The 22,499-nt window shown below is 51.0% G+C and overlaps 2 protein-coding genes across 4 annotated transcripts in view; both read right to left on the bottom strand.

Moving 5' to 3' along the window:
* Positions 1-17,255, bottom strand: part of EDC3 (enhancer of mRNA decapping 3) — a 19,066-nt gene extending 1,811 nt beyond the window's left edge. Inside the window, exons 1-6 of one of the 3 annotated variants that reach the window (XM_057368751.1) lie at positions 17,188-17,255; positions 14,671-14,874; positions 13,173-13,486; positions 8,817-9,152; positions 1,881-2,034; positions 374-591 (exon numbers count right to left, since the gene is read on the bottom strand). In XM_057368751.1, the coding sequence (XP_057224734.1) occupies positions 374-591; positions 1,881-2,034; positions 8,817-9,152; positions 13,173-13,486; positions 14,671-14,834 (1,186 nt within the window). In that variant the 5' untranslated portion in view covers positions 14,835-14,874; positions 17,188-17,255. The remainder of the gene's footprint in view (positions 1-373; positions 592-1,880; positions 2,035-8,816; positions 9,153-13,172; positions 13,487-14,670; positions 14,875-17,187) is intronic. The other 2 variants (XM_057368752.1, XM_057368753.1) reach the window with 2 other exon arrangements.
* A 1,236-nt stretch (positions 17,256-18,491) lies between these two features.
* The window catches only part of LOC130575090 (cytochrome P450 1A4-like), a 5,573-nt gene continuing 1,565 nt past the window's right edge, over positions 18,492-22,499 (bottom strand). Inside the window, exons 2-7 of the mRNA XM_057368767.1 lie at positions 21,673-22,495; positions 21,365-21,491; positions 21,050-21,139; positions 20,837-20,960; positions 20,337-20,423; positions 18,492-19,282 (exon numbers count right to left, since the gene is read on the bottom strand). Coding sequence (XP_057224750.1) covers positions 18,976-19,282; positions 20,337-20,423; positions 20,837-20,960; positions 21,050-21,139; positions 21,365-21,491; positions 21,673-22,495 — 1,558 coding nt within the window. The 3' untranslated portion in view covers positions 18,492-18,975. The remainder of the gene's footprint in view (positions 19,283-20,336; positions 20,424-20,836; positions 20,961-21,049; positions 21,140-21,364; positions 21,492-21,672; positions 22,496-22,499) is intronic.

Below are 22,499 nucleotides of genomic sequence, written 5' to 3'. Positions count from 1 at the left end.
GAGCTGTTTATTCCAGGGAATACCGAGATGGGAATGCTGACAGCTGCTGGAAGTGGCTCAGCAAAGCTGGCTGCTGGTGTGCAGCAGCAGCTGGACACTCCTTCCCTGCCAGTTCCAACACGCTGAACAAGGCAGGCCCTTATCCCACCACAACAGCTCCATACGGCGGCTTTGCTGCCACCGGAAACATCTGTGGCAGCACAACCGCTCCTCTGTGGAGGCTCTGAGTGCCTGCTGGCCCTGCAGCCTCGGGGCGGCCACCCAGGCGTGGCACTGCCACTAGATGGTGCCAGGGGAGCGGGCAGGCAGCRGCAAGCCGCGCTGGAGATGCCACCCCTCCTCCCTGGAGAAGCCACCCGTCTCAGCCGCTCACCTTTGACGCTGGACACTTGCTGGCCTTGAGTCTTGCTGAAGAGGTTCAGCTCGTTGGTGATGGACTCCAGCATCTTGACGAAGTTGGGGAGGAAGAGGATGACRTGCACGTCGTGGTTGGAGAGGTGGCGGCCGCAGCTGATGCCCTGGGCGCCCTTCACGTGGGGGCCGCACAGCAGTGCCACCGTGGGCCGCTGGTGCACGTTTTTGGGGTTCAGTCTGAAACACAGGCAAAAGGCACCGTGAGCAAACCCCAAAGCCTCTTACCTCCTTCCTGCACCAGGGAAAAAAAAGCAGCAAGATGCAAATTGGCAGGTGCTCTGCAAATCTGCCATCGCTCTCGAGAAGCAACCCACATCCTCTGGGGATGGTGACGCTGCTCCGCTCGCGGGTTCRGAGAATCACAGCCTGCTTTRGGTYGAAGGGACCCTAAAGGTCACCCAGGTCCACCCCTGATGTGGTCAGGGACACCTTCCACTGTCCAAGGTTGCTCCAAGCCCTGTGCAACCTTGGACATTTCCAGGGATTAGGCAGCTGCAGCTTATCTGGGCACCCCRTGCYAGGGCCTCCCCACCCACACYGGGAAGGATTTCTTCCACGTATTTAACCTAAATCTCCCCTCTTTGATGGAAAGTCCCTCTCTCATTTCCTTGTAGGCCCCTCCAGATACTTGAAGATTGCTCCAACCTCTCTTCTCCTTCCCTTCAAGACTTCCTTGCACCCACAGTTGAGAGCAGAAAGATAAAAATTTGGGCTGAGTTTCCCCATCAGAACAGTCACAATTAAAAAAAAGAAGAAAATTGATTTCTACTCCCTAAATCCCATCCATTGCACAATGAAATTAATTTGGTCTGCAAGCCATCAGGGCTCCCAATAGGAATTTCAGCTGCCTGTGTGTCATCAGTGCTCTCCAGCGAGTGATGAGCAGTAGTGAAAAAGCAGATGGAGATTGAAGGGTTACCTTTCATCTCAAGAGCAAATAATTCAGAGCAGCTCTCAGCAACACAAAGGTACAGGTGCGGCTCCTGCCCACATCAACAGCTACGGAAATGTGGGAAATGTGGGCAGGGAGCAGAGCTCTTCGAGAGGCAGCACTTCCTGCAAAATTGCACTCCAAACCTGGGCAAAGAGCCCCCCAAAAGAGCAGGGAGCGCTCAGGGGAGGTGCAGGTGACTGAAAAGATGRGTTAGCCCTGCAAAAATCCATGCAGCGCTGTGTTTTCATGGGCTGCCTTCTGCTTTTATTGACATGGGTAAATTGTGTCAAAACAGCAAAGAGAAGGTTCACTGTTGTGCAGAAAGGATGAGCTCAGCACAGATTCTGCAGTGCCTCAGGCAGCACCTGTGCAAAGCTCAGCTCCCCGAAAAAAACTCCCAACGAGGGCAGAAGAAAATCTTAATTCAGCTTTGTCTGTGAGCCACTTGTGGGATGCAGGAGGCACAGAATGGCAGCAGTGACCTGAGAGGGACCCTGGCAGCCCGTCCCTCCCCCCAGGGACACCCCTTTACCTGTTGGGGCCCCCCAGGAGGCTCAGGGCCATCTGGCTGGCACACACCCCTGTCATCTCCAGCCTCCTCTCCAGGGTCAGCCCGTGCTTCTCAGCCACTGACAGCAGCTTCTTGTGCAGCTCGTAGGACACGCTGGGGACAACCAGCCCCGAGTCTGGGGAGAGAAATGGGGACAGTCAGGGACTCAGACTGGGGACAGTCAGGGGCTGACTGGGGACAGTCAGGGATTCAGACTGGGGACCAAGCCCTGAGTTTGGGGACAGAAATGGGGACAGTTAGGTACTCAGACTGGGGACCACCAGCCCTGAGTGTGGGGAGAGAAACGGGGACAGTCAGGGACTCAAACTGGGGACCACCACCCCTGAGTTTGGGGACACAAAAGGGGACACTCAGGGACTTAGGACCACCAGCCTCGAGGGTGGGGACACAAATGGGGGCACTCAGGGACTCAGACTGAGGACCACCAGCCCCAAATTTGGGGGACAGAAACAGGGAAGGGAGGCACAAATGGGGACAATCAGGGACTCAGAAATTGTGGCAGTAAAAAGGTTTACTGGCTGTCCCCAAGGGTCTGCTTCACCCAGCAATCCACATGTATTCCTTCCAAGACCATCAAACGAATCCAAATTATCCTGAGTGAAGCAGAGCAACAGAAACACAACTGCTGGGCTTGAAAGAACACTTCCACAAAAATTCAGCAGCACAAGGACTGAGAAGGTATTTGTGACTTACAGATGGAATATTAAGGTTTTCCTTAATGCTCTCCAGGCCACTGGTGCTTTAACCCACTCTAAAGTGCTCCTGAGCACTGTGACAGTCAGAAGAGCAGCTGTGAAGCACATTTCCCATCAAAAAAAAGCTTGAATGTGTTATGTTTCCTGACATCAGGTCCCAAAATCCCACAGATCTTTCCCTCTGGCCCGGGACATTTCCAGGGATCCAGGGGCCACAGCTGCTCTGGGCACCCCATGCCAGGGCCTCCCCACCCTCCCAGGGAAGGATTTCTCCCCAATATCTCATCTAAACAACTCATTCCAGAGCATCTCCAGCCACAACAATCAGTCTCTTCATTCTAACTTTTCCTCCASAATAATTCTGATGTCAAACCCTTCACTCTGTGCTCAGCATTTCCACTGTGGGATCAGAAACACACTCTGTTCTTCTCTTGAAGTATCCTGCAAAGCCTGGGTGTCCTCAGCTACCTCCCAGCCAGGGAGCAGCACAGATTCATTTCCTTCCGAGTGGGATGGCCACAGAGCTGCAGCAGCAGAAGCTTTCAGCTCCTTCTCTTCTGAGGAATCCCAGCAAGCYCACTCTGGGACAGGAACTGGGCAGMATGGAGCAAAAAGAATTAAAGTAACACCTGCTACAGCTCAGGCACGACTCAGAAACCAAACCAAACATCAGCTTAAAGTGTGAACTCAGCCCCTCCATCAGCTCCTGTCCTCCCAGCTTGCCCCATGCTCAGCAGCCAGCAGCCTGGGTCACCCTCCCACTCCCAGTGGCCCCTTTCCCTCTGAACTGGGGTGCCAGCGGGTGCTCCTGGCAGCCCAGCTGGGCTGGGAAAAGCCGTGGGAATGTGACACGGCCCGGTGGGAACACTGCGAGGGGAACAGGCACCGCTCACACATCCGCCCTGGGAAGAACCCAGTACTCGTGCGTTTGGGCTCCTCTGTGCACAAGAAACATAATGAAAACCAGCTTTAACAGAGCCACATGCAAAGGAGCAGAGCAGCAGGGATCTGAATGATTTGTGCTGCCATATTTCCCCAGGGTGCCTCAGGCACCAACCACCAAGTCAAGCTCAGGCGGAAACGCGAGGTTCTGCACATTCTGGGGTTTTCACAGTCACACCAGAGGTGTTCCTGCAAGGTCCCAGCAAAATGCAGAGGAGCAGACACTGCTGAGCCTTCCTGGACCTCATTCCCAGCCTCACCGGCGAGGATTTGCAGAGACAGCCCAAGGTGTCCCACGCCTGACCTCGCATGCAAAGCGCCGGTGAGGTCACATCCTCAGGGCCATGACAGCACCCTGAGCGCTGCAATCCTCCCAGCAATAACCCCGTGCCCGCAGCAGCCACGCCCTGCCCGTGCCCGCAGCAGTCACGCAGCTCCCCGTGCCCACACGCCCGCCCCGCGCCGCAGTCACGCAAGGCCCGCTCTGCCACGCTCCCGTTCGTGGCTCTGCCACTCCAGCGTGTTTTTCAGGCTTCAGGGAAGATTTGGAATGAGTGACCTGAGGTCAGGATCACTCCCAGCATCATCTGCTGAGCCCAAACTGGGAGCTCCCAAACTCTACCACCCACAAACTCCCTGMTTAAATTTTGCACAAATCCTTTGAACTAGAACAACAAACCAGACAACTTATGCTCTGCCTGCACCCACTTCAGCCTTCAACTTATGCTCTGCCTTCACCACAAATCTTCTCTGTCTACATCCACATCCTTCCCTCAACCAGCTTTAGGAAAACTGTGTTTTCCACCATGTGCTGGCTGCCACCAGTGGGTTAAGCCAGGGGGGTTATTGGGAGGCACTGATGAACTGGCATTTAGCACGCCAGTTTGTCCTAATTGCTCCCTCTCAGGAGCAGGCTGAAATGCCAAGAGAACTTCCCTTCTTCGCCCTCACGCAAGGTCCAACCAGTCAGACTGGCTCATCAAAAGCAGGCCCAGGGAGTTAAATAAACTCTGGCAGAGAGCAACCGAGGAGGCGACGTGTAAACCCACAAACAATAACACCACTGCCACAAAACTGAAGCCCTGCCAACTTTAATTATGTTTGGGTTGGACAGGGCATCTTTATTGTTTGTTAATGAAGGCAATAAAATAAATTAGCCCAGGCCTTTTAATATTAAATAAATGTATTTTACAGCTGCCTGGGAAAAAAAAAAACCAACCCAAAAAAACCCAACAAAAACCCAACCCACAAGGCAGATATAGACTAAACAGTTTGGTGACACGCAGAGTGATACTGGGTGGATAAAAACACCCTTTGCCAGCAGAAGGGCTGAGTTAACTCTCCAGAAGCTACAGAATTATGAGGTTTTTTTACCAAACAAGCACTGAGTAATGCTGCTGGGATGTCCAAAGGCTTCCTAAGCTTCTAGAGGCAGGGAGAAAGGAGAGGGATGATGGTAAAGGAGCTCGGTGGTCAGCCCCATCTCTTCCCTTGGCTATCACAGCAGTTCTGGAGCTCCAATTCTCAGCTAAAATCAATCCCGACAAGCTCCAGGAGTGCATCAGCCAGAACTAGAGCCMGGTTCTGACATCATTAACTCTTTCTTTTGGCAATCAATCAGCCCCAGTGCAGTCTGAGTCTCGTCTGGTCTGTAACTCTTGGGTCTGTAACTCTTGTCCACACCAGGCACACATTCACACACGGGACCATTCCTTGCTGCTAAAGCTGGAACCACCTCCCTGCACCCCAGCAAAACACGGCTGTTGCTCCTCAGCCACTAACGATTTCCCCCACAACCTTAAGGGCTGCTTTTGTTAATCATCATTATTTTTAATGACGGCAGATCCCRCGGGAGTTCTGGCTGACCTTCCAGTGTGAACACACAATTCCCTCCAGCTGAGCAAAAAAACCRCCCGAGGGACAAAGGGACTCTGCCCCACGAGCATTTTGTTTGCTCCTGCGGGTGGATAAAGCTTCATTTGCACTCTCCTCAAGCCAGCCCAGAACACTTCACACATTCAGAGTAAGCAGGGCACTCATCCAGCCACTCCAAAGCTAAAAGCTGTGGAGAGGAGAAAAGTCACTCAAGGACAGGGCAGTCCAAAGGAAAAGCCAAACTGCGGGGATCACCCTCACAGAGCACACCCAGCCTCGGTTTGGAGTCCTGATCCTGGCACAGAAGCTCTGCCTGCTTTGATTTTCTTCCACCGTCTCCTTATTGTGAAGAAAAAGGGTTGTTTGAAGGGCAGACCCTCCTGAAAGCTCTCTGAGCTTCAGTGTTCCCACAGAATGGCTTTGCTAAAAGACTCATGGTCAAACACAGGAGTTTTAGTGTCAACAGGAAGAACAGAGACAGCGTTGGAAGTAGAAAAAGGCAGCTCACACCTCATGCAAAGATCAGCCTTCCCAGGGAGGCAGTTTTTGCTAAACAGTGGCATTTCCCAGTAAACAGAGACAGATGAAGAGCAGCCAGCCCAAACCAGTAGAGATTAATGCTGTATTTAGGAGGGATTCGAATGTGGAGCCTCAGGGATGGACTCAGCTCAGCCACAACCAAAGACCTGCTAAGCTCTCTGAGCTCCATGTTTTCACTTTTGGTTGGAACAGATTCCCACTTTCTTCATTCCCTGATTACTTCCAAACCACAGGGCTGTGCCTACTTGGCAGCCTGGCTCCACAAAACCTCTCAGAAAAGCATCCCAGTAGGCTGCMGTGTTTATCCTATGCACACCAACTCGTTTCAGTCAGCAATAAAATCCCAGGCTGCAAATCCTGCAGATGAGTCTTGTGGGAAACTCAAAAMACCGACTCAAAACTGACATCAGCACTTGAGTTTTTCCTCTGCACAATCCTGGTTATTCCCCACCTCCATGGCATAAAAAAGCAGGCAGGGATCCAGAGACAGGGATCCCACAGCGACAAGAGCTGGATATTAACTCCCTGCCAATCTCCAGCATCAGTTTTGTGCTGGTGCAGCAGACAGACAATCACTGTCTCAGCCAGGGCTCTATTAACACAATCATCTTTCAGACTTGCCCAGGGTGAAAAAAAAAAAAGGAGAAAGAAGTGCTTTGTCATAAGTAGGAAGTGCTTTTTGTAAGCAGAGCTTCCTTTAGGAAACCAGAAAATACTCGGGAGGGAGAATCCTGCCACRGACACATCCAAAATCGAGGCTTTTGGAGCTAATGAGACCAGCAGGACCCTGCAAGGCCCAAGGGGAATCACTGACCACCCTCCCTGGRCAGCCCTGGCAAAACATTTGATCTTGTTGGCTTGGTGACTGCCTTCCCCTCAAGACCTGAGGGTGGTGATCATTAATTTGTGTTTAGTTATGTTGGTGTTGTGGTTGTTTCTCTAAATTATGTTTCATAAATATGGAAGAAGATCTGTCAGTTCTCAGCTCAAATATTGCCTCTGAATATGACTGTGTGCACTAATCTCACTTTTTTACCAGCAGAATATCCTCCTGTCAGGGGAAGTATCTTCTAAATTTGGAAAYTAATTGATATTAATAGGAACAGTAAATCTTTTTCTATTTGCATGYTTTGGTTTGTTGGATTTTTTTGGTCCTTCTAGCTTCAAACTAGTGTCTAAATTGGGTTTCCTCATGTGAGTTTGTATATCTATTTTTTATTCAACTCATATTGTAGAAATAAAGAATTGAAAGGAAACTCTTCCATTCTGCTATAATTTCCTAATTTTCTACAATTTCCTAAATTTCCTGCTAAAATTCTGCAATTAGACACTAAAACATAATTTCTGTTCCAAAAATTCTGTTCCAAAGCTTAGATTTCCATTTAGATTGTGACCAAAAGAGTGACGATATCAGGAAAGCTGAAGAGCAAAAACAAGACACTTTCCCTCTAACCTGCTGCAAATCAGGAGTTCCAGAGGGGAGAAGGATGAGCTCAGCAAACAGGATTGCATGTTGATTCCCGAATTTCCTCACTGCATGGCAGTTTTCCTCTCAGGAATTCTGTTCTAGAATCCCCTCTCAGCCACCCTGCTCACACTGGCTGCCAACAGTGGCTTAGCTTTTGTTTTGGACYAGACATCCACAGAGGCGCTGTCTCCTCTCAAACAAGCCAGCTGGAAGATGGATTGACAAGTAGGAAATGTTTTAAAAACCCCACAAAATTGATAGGAAATCACAGAGAAAATGAAGAGGTGCTTATTCACACTGCACACGAGCAATCAGTTCAGCTTCCATGGAGAGATGCTGAAAGCTCGGGGAGATTTAAAAAGCAAGAGGTTAAATTAAGAAGAAAAAAGAGTTGTTAATGCTGAACTCTCACTCCTGCCTCAGGAAGCCTTAAAATTGTGAAAGACAAAGCAGCGGGGGAAAGTCTCACTGCACGTTTCTTTCACTTTTCCGTAAAGATCCCTGGAAACACAACACTGAGCTGTTACAACCCACGATGTTTTCCTCTCACTCGAGAGCAGAACRGAACAATAGCAAGAGGAATGACAGAAATAGAGAACTAGGACATTAAAAAAAAGCACTTTTCAAAACTGAAAAGCAGCAAATCATTACAAATCTATCAGTTTCCTCCCTGAAGCATTTCACACCCCAGATGGAGTTTCCAGGCAGAGGATGAATGACAGCCCAAGGAGCTGCTCACGCTTCTGCTCAGGCCACCGGGATATCAGTTGGTTTGTATCCCTGCAAGAAGAGCTGAAATCTGATTTTATTCTGATGTGGAAAAGAAAACGTTTCCAGAATGGCAAATTTCCTTCATTCCTACATTTTGCAAGTGCTTAAAATCGAAGGCAAGGCATCCCRAGGAGACTGAAGTTCCCTGGAATTTGGAGCTAAGTGTGCCACGAGTTTTTTTCACATGAACTATACTTAAATTCATGCAGAAATGGAGAACTATGATCCAAGGAGAAGCACAAAAGTCTCCTGGAACCATGAAAGCACAAATCCTGAGAGCATCCCTCTGTCGCTCTCCAGAGCCAACAATGCGTCCACATGGGTTCACCAGGCTACTGAAACCAAAGCAAGGATTCAAACATTTCTTATTCAGCTCCCAACCATCGGCTTCATTCCCTACTGGAACAACACTTACCTTGYTGCCCTCTCTGAGTATTTATCATCTCAGAAACACTGCAAATAAAGCTGTGTGCAGACATACAAATCCCACCTTACATGAACAATGCCTTTGTCTGGGCCACTTTAAGCTGACAGACACCCCTGGGAACAAAAATCTACCCAAAAAAGCAGCAGTTTGGGTTCTTAAGAGGAGAGGAGTCTGCATACCCGTGCAGAATTCYTTGTTAGGGTTGTGGGGTACCACAATCCTTCTGTAGACGATGGGCTCCGACTCCAGGATGTTCTCGTCGTGCCGGTAGCGGGCGGGTTTCTCGTTGGGGGTTCCTCGGGAGCGGGTGCCGCTCCTCCTCTCGTAAGTCTCGATCTCTTCAAACACAGCTGCCTTGTCGAAAAGGGCCAGGTTGCCCTCGAAATCGAAATCAGTGTCCGGGATTTCGTCGATGTCGTCCCCGAAGCACTCATCGTCCTTGCTCTTCATCTGCCCGTTCTTCAGGCCGCTCTTCTTCGGGGTCACCTGGTTCGGGTGGCGGCTGCTGGATGACCCTAAGCCAAAAGAAAAGCAAGTTGAGAGTGTGTCCTCAATGGAAAAGGCACTTTCTCAGCAAACTCTATGCTTACAGCCCCTCTACTTGAGGGATACTCACCACAGAGCTCATCCCTGGCATTACTCGTGGCYAGCTAAGCCAGCAGAAAATAGAACAGGAGCATCAGCAGAGACTTTCAGGGACTTCCCACCGGCAAGGTTAGAAAAACAAGCTTGCCCACAGGAGCACAGGAGGTGTTTCTCCATGTTTGATTTCACTCAGACAGCGGCAAGACAATCAGCTGTGACCTACGAGTTCTCCTGTTCTGAGCTCATGTTCATGCAGGTCTGTGGCTCAAGCCCTTCTTTGGAATTTCCCTAAATTACAGAAACTGCTGTAGGTGCTTYCTTCCATATCAATGATCTTTAAGGGAGAACTTCAAGCCCTGAATATAAAAGCTCTCTTTTTCCTCACCCTTGATATAATTTCTGTGATATGACATTCATTCCTGTTTCATTCTCCTCATTCATCACCTTGTATGTTTGAATCCATTTCCTTCCAACCACCAGTCATTGGGAAAACCCAAATTCTCTGGTGTGACACTGATGAAAGTCTCCTGCTTATGGCTGGAGATTAAGAACTGATGCAAACATGCAATTATGGGGTCAACATATCCTTTACTTGCTTATTTCTTCTGTTATTCTTCAGATCAAGACAATATTAATCTGCTTGCTATTCCTACCGTTAYATTTGCAATTACTAGAAAACATTTCGGGCCAATTCCTGCAGTTCCAGGAATCACCTACAGTGTCCAACAGATGGAGTAAGTTATCAAGCCAGAACTGCCTGCTCTACTAAACTATTTCCTGTTGTTTCAGATAATCCCCTTGGTGAGGGATTGACACAAATGAGTTTCAGAGAATCCATTCAGTAACACAGAAACAAAGGATTTCGAGCCATCTAAGGAGAATTAGCAAACATCCCAAAAGATTTGCAACAGGAACAAACTCCACGAGCACYCTTCAAATCACCTGTCCCCTTTCTGAGTGCAGACAAGCCCAATTTCAGCATGTCTAACTCCAGTCACACAGAAAGGTGACTTGCTAAGGATGTGCACTCGGTTTATTCCCAGTCTGGGATGCATCGCCACAGCAAGGGTTTATTTCAGATTCTGGGACTCGATTTTTCTAGAGAACTGGTCTAGAAAGTGCACAGATGTTCCAGGCTTTGCAGAATAACCATTCCCCATAAAGAAAAAAACCCAAACACTCTTCTCAGATGAGAAAGGATTATGATAACGCACTTTATGTCTTGGAAGGACAGACAGCAGAATTGCAGAATTGTAGGGACTAAATACAAGTTAGGAGAGAGGAAAGGCAAAGCTTCCCAGGAAGGAAAATTCCAGTAGGCACTAATGTGCACTAAAGTTTTGAAAGGTTTTTGGTAACAATTTGCAATTTGTCCTCGATCAAGGGTTCCCAAAACAAAGGTGAGATATAAATCACTCTGAAGCTGGACAGGACTTGGCACGGAACTAAACAGCCACTGCTGASGGAATCACACGAAGGAGGAAGATGAGGAATGAAAACATAACAAGCAGAGTTCTCCCAACATCCAGGAACTGCAGCCAAGGAAAAGCCAAGGGCCTCTYGAGGTTGAGTGAACAAGCTGCAGCCTGCACTGCCACCAAGGCAGACCAAGCCTGCTCCTTGTGCCAGTGTCAAGTGTTTGGGCAGCTCAGGCTGCTCCTGTCACACTCCTTGCCAGATCCTTCTGCAAACAACTCCACGCTCCCCTCAGCTGCCCTGAAACTCAAAATGTGGGGCCAGACCCYGCCGTGCAGCTGATTGAGCAGGGTGTAAATGCTGACGGAATAACGAGCTGCCCCAGAAAAGCTGGAGAACAATGGCTGGAAAGGTCCCTGCAGCCACAAAGAATGGAGCCAGGAGTGCACCTCATCAAAACCAGCCATTGTGGGGGCAGCTCCCTAATCCAGCCCGAGGGGTGCCAGCTCTGCAGTGCTGCTGACCCACACAGCTCTGGCCTGGCTGACAGAAGCTGCACAGAACATGGCACAGGCCTCCAGCAAACTGGGAACTCGGAACTCCAAAGTTAGGAGCTGTTCCTCTTCAAGCATTGCCTTCTAGATGGGGAAAAATAATAGCTGGTTGTGCTCAGGGAAAAGAGAAGAGGCAAAAAAAGGGCAAGGGGAGGAGAGAAAAGCCAAGCTACAGAAAGCCAGATCTCCTATTCCAGCTGCTTTCAGATCCCAATTTCCAGTGCCCCTGCCCTGCACGAAGCTCATTGAGGAGAGCAGCTCTGCTCCAAGCTGGCAGCCCCGTGCCGCACAGAAAARCGCCTCCCTCACAAGATAAACAATCCCTCCCGGGCTTTTTTTTGTTTCTAAGGAATAAAATCCTTTTCATGTACGGCGCACAAGCAAACAAAGTCTCCAGCGAGCTGGCTGCCTTCCTCAGAGATCCCTGTGGGAGTGTTTGCTGCCAGCCCTGGCACAACGAGCCCGGTGCCAGCGCGGCATTGGAGCCATTGTTGGGAAACCTGCGCTGGAGGTTGTTGTTTATTGATTCCTGCCACACCAGCACTCCAGAGGGGAATTCTGTCCCTGGCTCGGCACGCTAGGGGCCAACAAGAGGTCAGCTTTCAGCTGTAGGGCTGAAGTTCTGAATGACTTCTCAGCCCCTTCTTCCCTGGACTCCTGCAYCCACCATCTGCACAAAGCCAGGCCCATTTCCATCCCTCCACTGCCAAGATTCACACGTCATTCACCCCACTSTCCAAATACATTTTACAGGGTAAGACATCACTTCTCTACCTCCTTTATTCCAAAATGAACCCAAGGTAACAATCTACTGCTAGCACCTTGCTAAACCTGCCTCAAAGTGTATAAAACTGACTTTGCTGTGCTCATGTAAACCCAACATGAGCTATTTGTGGGTTGAAGCACACTCTGCTCGCCCAAAATCCAGCAGACACCCTGGAAGGGGTGACAATAACCCAGCTGGTGGTGAGGGAGGAAGATTTCCACAGGGCTAGGAATTTCTCCCCGAAAAACACAGTCTTTGACCTGTTTAACTGGTCTGGCCCAACTTGGGCTTGGTTCTTTTGTCACTGCAAGGGGAGAAAAAATGAAGTAATGGAATTATGCTGGAGGCATACTGAGGCTTCAACAATTAAGTCATGGAAATATGCTGGATATATCCTGACATTCCAGGAATTGGATGGTGAGGATCTGGAAAGGATGACAGCTCAGGGGGCTTTGAGAAAAAAAAAAAAAAAAAGTGAACAAACCCAGTTTTGGCCCAATTTTAAAGATTTTATCAACAGGAATAAAAATAGCAGATGTTTGACTCTGGGATGCTCTGATTGTATTTTACATCGTTAATTGTTTTTCTAACAACAGCCAAAAACCATTCGTAATTGTGTATGGGGTGATGTTGTAATAGTTTATGGGTATACAGGCCTTAAATAGGAAAGCTTGATGATATTCAGTTTGTTTCCAGCACTTTTTAGAGAAAAAGGCTGGAAGCTGGGCAATCTTCAAATAGGAACTAAAGCAAAGTGCGGAAATCTTTGGAACTGGCATTAGACATTTTCTATGGATGCAGAAATAGATTCTGTTCAGAATAACACACAGGAGCACAGGGGAAGATTTCAGCCCCATCTGCAAAGCTCTCGCTCAAGAACTGAAGCTGCTGGAGTCAGGAAAGCTGCAGGATTCCCCATTTACTTAGAGTCAGGAAAACCACAGGACTCCCCATTTTCTACCTCCCAGGAGTCAGGAAAGTTGCAGGATTCTCTGTTTTCTCACTTCCATGAATCAGGAAAGCTGCAGGATTCCCCATTTACTCCCAGGAATCAGGAAAGCTGCAATTCCCCATTTTCTCACTCCTAGCACCCAGGAAAGCTGCAATTCCCCAATTCCCCATTTTCTCACTCCCAGCAGTCAGGAAAGCTGCAATTCCCCATTTTCTCACTCCCAGCAATCAGGAAAGCTGCAATTCCCCATTTTCTCACTCACAGGAGTTGTGCCTCCGCCGGAATCCTTTGGACTGGCTCAGGGATTCCATGTGGCGATCCATGTAGCTCTTGGAGCACTGCTGCTGTGGGGAGATGACGATGTCCTGGTTCTTCATGTCCGTCCTCCTGGGGATGTTCTGCGGGGCRCTGCTGGACATGGGCTTCTTCAGCACCTTGCCAGTGCCATTCTGGCTGGGCCCCACCTGGCACCCCACCCCSGGGATGCCAGTCTCCATCTGCTGCGAGTCCCCACATTGTCTGCTGTCCCCAGGGCCTGGGATCTCCAGAATCTTCAGCTCAGTAATGTCACCTGCCCTAAAGACGGCGTCAAAAAAACAGAGTCAGGAATTCAGCACACACCCTGGTAAAAAAATCTCGCTGCACTGAGCAGGGGGGTTGTTCTGATGCTTTATCGACAGAAACAATSGAATAAAAAAGATTTTAATATCAAACACACAGGGCATTTCCATAAAATATTCAACTGAAACAGCAAATACTCAAAATAACCACTTCAGTATTCCCAGGCCGCACCTGGATTTTGCTGGAAAGGTTCCATTCCCAGCTGAAACAGGAATGAGTCGAGCAAAAAATGGAAGCAACTGGCCCAGACCTTTGCAGAAGTCTGCATTTATTTAACAGTTTCTAGCTAATTAATTGCTCTGAGCCTTGAGGCTACTATTACTTTTAATCTATTTCTGCAGAAAGCRACCCTTGGATTCGTGGAGCTCATGCTCAGACAAGGATGGTACTTCCCATTTCCACAGGAGAAAAAAAAGGATGAAGAAAACTAATCTGGCGCTGGGCACAAGCCAAAAGGAAACAAAGGAGTGATTATAGAGACCTCCATTTGCACTGAGTGCAAGAAATAYATCAGGAATTAGGCTCTTCTAGTTTGAACTCAGCATTTGTCCGAGTGGGATATGAAAGCAGAGAGATTTCTACACTCTCCTGGAAAGAGGTGGTGGTTGTCTTTCCCCACTGTCTCACTCCAAAATCCAAGGAATAAAAATAAGTTAAGGGTATTGACTTTATGGATCTTACTGTAAAATGAGTGACTCAGAGCCTTAACCACAATATTCCAGGGAACAGGAAAACATCCAGTGAGGAGTGACTCTTATTTCTATTTTTTAAGCAATGTCACCAGGAACTGATGGGAAAAAACTGCTGAGGGCAAAGTTTTWAAAAAGTATGTCAGCCCCCTCTGCTACCCAAAAATCCAACAGCAGAATATATACACATAATATATAAATATATATCTSTATATACACACAGCCTGACCCCCAAATAACCTCCCAGCCTGAGCCACCCCACTCCARCTCCAGGATCTGAGCCAGGAATTAATCTCCTGCACACAAACTAACACAAACACCAGAGGCACTCAGCAGCAGCAAGGAAATTTAGGGCGAAAAGGTCGTGTCTAAGGGAAAAAAAACCCCACCCAAACCACTCCCCCAGGCYTTGGCTGGGAAAAGGCAGAGGGAGAAAAGGCAGGCACTAACCTGAAGGTGACTTCTGGCACGAGGCATTTGACCCCGTTGTGGAAGGGCCGTGTCAGGGAAATGGTCTGGCTGACCTGATCCACAGCAGACACTCTGCCTTGGTAGACTCCCAAGCTCTCTCCACAGTTAATTGACACAATGCTGCCCAGCCAGTCCGTGGCCATAGTTCTGGCACCGAGTTGCTGTGGAGAGACGCAGGCCTGGCTGTAACGAGAGGGACAAAGTGACAACCTGAATCAGTGTCAGCCGCAGCCCCCAGCCCAGGGCCCTGGCTCCCTCCCAGGCCCCGCTTGGTCAGCTCCTCTCTGCTTTGCGGGGAGGAAACAACATCCCTACGGACACCRGTGATCCCAGCAAGAGTGTAAATCCCTGGATTGGGCCTTGCCTTTCCCACTGTATCCCAGATCTTTGATTGACTGACTGAATTCAAGAGTCRCAGCCTCCAAGAGAAATCTTTCGTGTTTTGTGGACATTTTCCCTGTGATTTCAAACSGGGAATTTGTCACCACTTCCCTTTTTGAAGGGGGACACTGGGGCAGAACAGCTCCTGCCAATATTCAGCAATGAGAGGATTGATCACTGCMTGGGCAAATGAAAAGCAAAGCCTTGAAGGAGAGGAACCCCAAGCAACACCTTTAAAGGAACAGAGATACAAAAGGGGTGAAAATCCCAATCACTGGAGTCCAAGACAAAGTGYCCCTGCTCTGCAGAGGCAGGATCAGTGATACTGCCACAATAAATAAATAAATTAAAAAAACAGTTGCTCTCCTTCCCAGCACTCGAGTTCTATCAGAATCAGGGAGTTAAAACTCCAATTTGTTTAGACAGATGTTTTCAACACTCCTGGAAGCAGCTAAACAGCTCCTTTGATCTGAGATTTCCCAGTGACAGGCTCACGAGCGTCACRGAGAGCGAGAGACATGACAAGCTCCTAAATGTATAGATTTGCCTTTCATGCTGCAATCAAACGGGGAGAATGTTTGATATTTACTGTGAGCAGCACAAAGAAACACAGCAGACAACCCAGGGAGCTCAACATCCATGCATAAATCACATTTCAGGGAGAGGCAGTTGCAGTCTCTGCAAGCTGAGCCTCTTGGAAAAAGATGCAAAGAAAAAAAACTTGGATGAGGAAAAAAAATCTCACTTCCCCCAACTTTCACAGGACTAAAARCGGGGGATGCTTCAAAGGAAAGAAAACACTAAATTTGGTCACCAAGCCGTAAATTCATTAGGAGCAGCCTCCTCTCCTTCCTGTGGCTGTGAGTTTACATTAACCCACGATGACAATGTCTGCATTCCAAGGAGATGGCTGACAAAAASCACTCTCAAAACACAGATAACACATCCCAGAGCAGCCACAGGAAAACTAAAATTTCATTGCATTTCCTGTTTTCTTTTCCATCTCCCTCAGGAGATAAGGGAAAGAGCTSAGCACACATCATCACCTTACACAGATCCTTCTTAAAAATAAGAGCCTCCTTTTACCAAAAAATCCCCAATAAATCTATGTTTGAGCACAAATATAAATTAAAACTGTCCCAGGGCTGGATTGGGGTGGGCTGTGTGCAGCCTGATCCCCATAGGAAAACACAGGGCACCCCACAGGTAAACACAGGGACCCCCAATATGCAAACACGTGGACCTATTACAGGTAAATTCAACCCCCCCATACAGAAAAACACAGGGACCCCCCAAATTAAAAAGAGGGACCCCCCAATAGGTAAATACAGGGCCCACTATGGGTAACACACAATTCCCCCCCAATAAACACAGGGAGCCTCCAYAGGTAAACAAAGAGCACCCTACAGGTAAATACAGGGGCACCCACACAAGAATACAGAAGCACCCAAATAGGTAAGAGAGCCCCCCCAAAAGGTGCACACGGGGCACTCCATGGGTAACATATTGACCCCCCCAATAGATAAATACACAGGTAAATACAGGACACCCCACAAGTACACACAGGAACCCCCAAAATGTAACAGAGCATCCCCCCATAGGCACACACAGGGCACCCCATAGGTAAACACAGGTGCCCCACACGAGCACCCAGAGCACCCCATAGGTAACACAGGACCCCCTCATCAATAAACACAGCCCCTCCATAGGTAAACACAGGGCATCTCCACACAGGCCCCCCCAAAAGTAAACAAAGGCGTCCCCCCATAGATAAACACAGCTCCCCCCATTAGTAAACAAAGGCCCCCCACAGGTAAACACAGGCACTCCCCGCYCTACATAGACACAGGGTGCCCACAAACAAGCACCCCCAGCCCCCAACGGAGACCCCACAGTTAAACCCAGGCGCCCCACAGGCCTCCCGCCTCCGTGGCTCCCCCGGCCCCACCTCCCCACGACGGCTCGTTCAGGCCGGGCAGGGCCTGGCGCCGCGGCCGCTTCTCACTGGAGCCCGGGAGAGACCCAGCCCCCGAGAAAGCGCCATGCCAGCCCAGTCCGCTCCCCCCGAAGCCCCGGAGCGCCGGGCAGGATCGCCCCTCTCCCCGCGCCCCTCACCCGCCGTTACCGCCGCTCCCGCCTCACCGCAGCCCCTCCACCTCGGCGACGCTCGGCGTGACGCCACTTCCGGCCCCGCCCCGCGCGCGCGGCGCTCCGGCCKCCGGCGGGACCATAGAGACGGCGTGGGAGCCGCTCGGTGCGCATGCGCAGTGCCCGCCGCCGCTGGGGCGGTCCGGAGCGCTCCCGGGTCACTCCTGTCACACACCGGTGACACACCGGCCACACACCCGTTACACACTCGTTACTCCATCCCTCCGTCACCCCTCCATCACCTCTGTCACCTTTCCATTCCTTCATCCTCTCCATTCCCTCCATCATTTCTGTCACCCCTCCATCACCTCTGTCACCTTTCCATTCCTTCATCCTCTCCATTCCCTCCATCATTTCTGTCACACCTCCATCGTCTCTGTCACCTTTCCACTTACGGATGCTCAGACCACAACTTCCCATGTCATTTCCGTGGGAATTTGATGTTTATCGCCTTTCTTTGTTTGTTTTTTTAAGGGAAATTGTGAAAAGCTTCAGATTTAATCGTGCTYCGAGATTAGGATGAGCAAAGCAGGTAATGGCACGATGAAATATCCTCCCATAGACCACTCCCTGAAAGGTTAGGTTGGACCTGTTGATTCCATTTTTTCAAGGTTAGTCCTGGTTTTTAGTGAAGCCCTGAAGTGATCCAGAGCTTGGCATCACCTTTTTGCCTATCCCAGCTGGGATTTTAGACAGAAGGACCAGAAACAACTCCCATTGGGACTCAAAACTTCCCTCAGTGCCAGCCCACACATTTCCCATAGGAAAAAGCCTGATCCAACACAAAAAGTCAGATTTTTAAGGATAATAGGGAGGTGTGGGGTGGTTCCCCCGCCCCCCAAAAAAAAAATTTCTCAGTGGAATAACACCAGAAAGAGACTTAYGAAAATTTCTTAAAAGTGTTTATTGGGTTAGAAATACTGTGTGGTTTCCATCRCAGCGCACAGCTGCATTCCAAGCAGGCACAAACAGGCAAGAATTGCTGCTCCATTTGCCAGGAGGCTTCACCTTCCCACTGGCAASAGCTGAATGCAGCACAAGGCACCTCCTGCAGTCCTCAAACCAGTCTGGATACAGAAATCGATTGCTTGATAAAGAAAAAAAAAATAATAACCCCTGATATTAAGAAAGGCAGCAAATGCACAGTTAGTCTGAAAGGCAGGAGTGTCCTACTGTTCCCTGTCCCTTTTTCCCAGGAGGAAAATTTAATATCTCAATTTGTGAGCAGCACTGCTGGTGGTTTTTGCTGTTATTTTTTGTTTGTTTGTTTGTTTTAAATAATTGACACGAACATTCAGGAATTCATTCACATTCAAGGAATTGGGGCKTGCGGGCGCACCCAGGACGGGTCCCCTGGAGGTGGGCGCTGGCGCAGCCTCGAGAGCCCTTCTGAAGGCAGCGGGAAGCGCCCGTTCCCGTCGGCACGRGGAGCTGGAGGGTTTGGAAAAGAGACTTCCAGCTTCTTGTGGGCAAGGCTGGTCAGAGAGAAAAACTGATATTTGGGTGGAGTGAGACCGAGAACATCCCCGGAGCATCCTCCTCCCTTCCACGAGCTGCGATCTGYCCGAGAGACCTCCGCCGAGCGTCCATGCGGGAAAAACGATGGAACCGGCTCCAGAAGCCGGACAAAGCCGGTTTTATCCCTCTCCGCTCCCATTCCCGGGAGAGAAAGGAGCCTCCAACGCCGGGACACGCCGAGGGGCTGCTCCTCAAGCGGGACAGGCTCCGCCCGCCGGGGCTGCCTCCCCTCCGCGCCTACGGAGCGGCTTTTGCGGGAAAGCGCTGCTCGATGCGGAACGACTCGCACTTCTTGTACTTCATGGTCAGTCCGTACTGCGGCGTGATGTCCACCGGCTCGCCGGGCCGCAGCGAGAAGCGCAGCTGCTGCAGCAGCGTGGTGAGGAACAGGAAGATCTCCCAGCGGCCGATGGTCTCGCCGATGCAGCGCCGCTTGCCCAGGCCGAAGGACAGCACCTTGTCGCTCTCCGTGCGGTTCAGCTCCGTCCCCGCCGCGTTCAGGAACCGCTCGGGCTTGAAGGCGGAGGGSTCTTTCCACAGGGTCCTGGGGCAGAGGGGAGACGCTCCTGAAGGTGGGGTTTTGTCACAGCGGCACAGAATGGGGTGGGGGTATAAACTCTCAGCCCTTGCCATGGGCAGGGGCACCTTCCAGCACCTCCCAGCCTGGCCTCGGGCACTGCCAGGGGTCCAGGGGCAGCCACAGCTGCTCTGGGCACCCTGTGCCAGGGCCTCACCACCCTCACAGCCAGAATTCCTTCCCAAAATCCCGTCTGTCCCTGCTCTCTGGCAGTGGGAAGCCGTTCCCTGTGTCCTGTCCTGTTCCCTGTGCCCCTTTAGGCACTGAAAGGAGCTCTGAGCTCTCCCCAAATCCTTCTCTTCTCCCAGCCTGTCCCCGGAGCAGAGAGGCTCAGCTGGGAATTTCTCCTTTGATTTATGGAATCCTGTCTGCCCTAAGGACAGCATTCCCATTCCWTGCCCGTGCGGGAGCAGAAGGAATACTGGAAGGTTTCTGTGCTGTTGGGGTATTTGGGTACGAACATCTTAAGCTTTGATCCAAAATACCCCATGGGAATCACCTGCTATGCCAAACCTTGACCAATTTCCTCCCCTCTGGAATGTCTGTGCTGGGAAGCAGTGGAGGGCAGGGTGGGGTTCCCGGCCCCCCTGTCATTCCCAAAGCTGATTATCAGCAATCCCAACACGAGCCCGGTGAGTTTAACACATCACAACATCCCTTAAAAAAGGTACCAGGAAATCCCCATCGAGCACACCTCATTATAAATTGGGAATTAGAAATTACTGATTATAAATTGGGAATTAGAAATTCCTGATTATAAATTGAGAATTAGAGATTCCTGATTATAAATTGRGAATTAGAAATTCCTGAYTATAAATTGGTGCTGAGGAGCTGCTGAACCAGTGACCAAGTCAGACCCAGCCGGCTCCATGGCTCTCAGGATCAAACCCACAGTGTTTTGGGTCCAACCTGCCTTTTCCTTCGTGACCCATCTGTGTTTTTTAGCACAAGGATCAGCGTGACCTCAATGCCCGGAGAAGCCCCAGGAGCCCGGAGGAGCACAGGGGGGTGGGATACTCACTCGTCGTGGTTCACCTGCCACTGGTTGATGAAGACACAGGTGCCCTTGGGGATGAAGTAACCGTTCAGCRCCGTGGCTTTTGTCGTGCTGAAGGAAACACGAGTGGAAAGGGAAGTTAGAGACGACCCACAGTTCTGTGGTGAGGCAAAGCCTGGGTCCTGCTGGGATTTCATCTTCAAAGCCCTATTTGTGCTTTTAGGACTGGCCAGGAAATAYCCCAGATTGTATTTGGGAGATTAMATAGTCTCGGTTACGCTTTCCTCCGGCAGAAAAATTCCAGTTTCATTTCACAGCTCATTCCAGACGAGTTGTGATGTGGCTTCTCCCAGAGCAGGAGGATTTATAAACCCAGRGGCATTCTGCCAGCAAAGGTTTTTGGTGTGATGCCTCCCACAAAACAAAGGATTCAACCCCAGCAGGGCACCAAGCTGGAATATTTCCCCCTCCCAGAAAACTACTCCAAAAAATTAAAAAAAAAAAACAAATAAGCAGGTCCGTACCTGTGAGGGATGGTGAAGGGCACGAAGGAGGAGTGYCTGAACATCTCCAGGATGAAGGCTTCCGTGTAGGGCAGCGAGCCCCGGTCCGACAGCCGCGGCCGCCGCTCCCGCCCGATGCGCTGGTCTGGGGGAGGTGRGCAGMGGGAACAGGGTCAGGATTAACACTGACCACAGAGTTCTGATCCCAGGGGAAGGGGGGACTCATGSACTCACCMAGCTCCTCCTGAATCTTGCTCTGGATGTCGGGGTACAAGGCAACATACATGAGGCTCCAGGACAGGGCGGTGGCCACGGTGTCAAAGCCTGGATGGACACAGAAAGGGCATTTGGTCACCAGAAGAGGACAGATGTTGCAGATTCCATCACGCCAGATGTGTGTTCCCCCATCAGCTGCTACCAAAGAGCTCAGGAGGGCACCCTRTGGCAGCTCCACGCACCCAAAGGTGGCCAAGGTGTCACCCCAGAGATGTCCCCACCCCACCCACGCCCCCAGTGCGGCTCCAGCTGTGCCCTCAGAGGCATCCCCACCTGCCCCGAAGAGGTCGTTGACGATGTTGATGATCTTCTCACTGGAGAGCTGCCCACGGCTGTCGTCCCCGACGCTCTTCTCCTGGCAGTGGCCGATCAGCGAGTCCGTGATGTCCCTGATGTGCTCCTGGGGAAGAGCCGGTGCCTCAGGGACATCACGGACACACAGGGATGGGGAAAACTGCCCCAAATAGTGCTGGAACCCTGAGGGCTCCAAGGGACATTCCTGGGCAAGGTGGGGGGACAAGGGCGTGCCCTCTGACAGTCACAGGCACCTCCACCCCCACCCAGWACATCCAAACCCTTACCTTATCGAAGCTGGAGTAGTGCTCCTGCACAATTCTCTGCACGAAGGCGTTGAAGCGCCTGTTGAGGTCCTTGAAGATCTCCATGGTGCGGCTGGGCAGGTAGCGCAGCACGGGGATGAAATCGGCCGGGTGGCCGCTCCCGGCCACCTCCCCGAAATCGTTGCCGATGTCCACCAGGCTGAGCAGCTCCTGGTCATCGTGCTCGTAGCGCCGGCCGAAGCACATGGCACAGATGACGTTGGCCACCGACACCACCAGGTACCGGCTGAGATCAAACCTCTTCTCCTCCTCCATCAGCTGCAGGAATTTGGTGACCAGRTACTCGGCCTCCTTGGACACGTGCTCCTCCAGCAGGCAGGTGGAGGACGAGGTGGGGCTGGGGGCGATGGAGAAGCTCTTCAGGGCGYTCTGKGCCAKCTTYYTSMGSGCYTTCCACACATCYCCGGAGTCGGGGCTGAAMGYCATRCTCTGCCCRTYKGCGAYGWAGYGGAAGCTGGGCAGGTCGGGGCGCCCCATGAAGTCCTCTCCTTGCCTGACCAGCGCTTGCCTGATGGTGTCCAGCCCGCTGAGCACCAGCACGGGCCGTGACCCGATGCGCACCTCCATCACGTCCCCGTAGCGCCGGCTCAGCCGCTCCAGCGCCAGGTGCGTGTCCTTGCGCAGCTCCAGCACGTTCCCCAGCACGGGGAAGCCGCGGGGGCCCGGCGGTCTCCGCAGCCCCTCGGGCACGGGCGGCCGCTGCTGCAGCCGCTGGAGCAGCAGGAACACCAGGCAGAAGGCGGCGGCCGCCAGCAGCGCCTCGCTGGCCGACACCGCGCCGTGGCTGC

Source organism: Malurus melanocephalus, unplaced genomic scaffold (genome assembly GCF_030028575.1).
Source record: "Malurus melanocephalus ecotype Western Australia unplaced genomic scaffold, MMel_1.1 scaffold_96, whole genome shotgun sequence".
Lineage (NCBI taxonomy): Eukaryota > Metazoa > Chordata > Aves > Passeriformes > Maluridae > Malurus > Malurus melanocephalus.
Note: the sequence above shows the minus strand (reverse complement) of the source record. Positions and strands in the feature narration are given on the sequence as shown.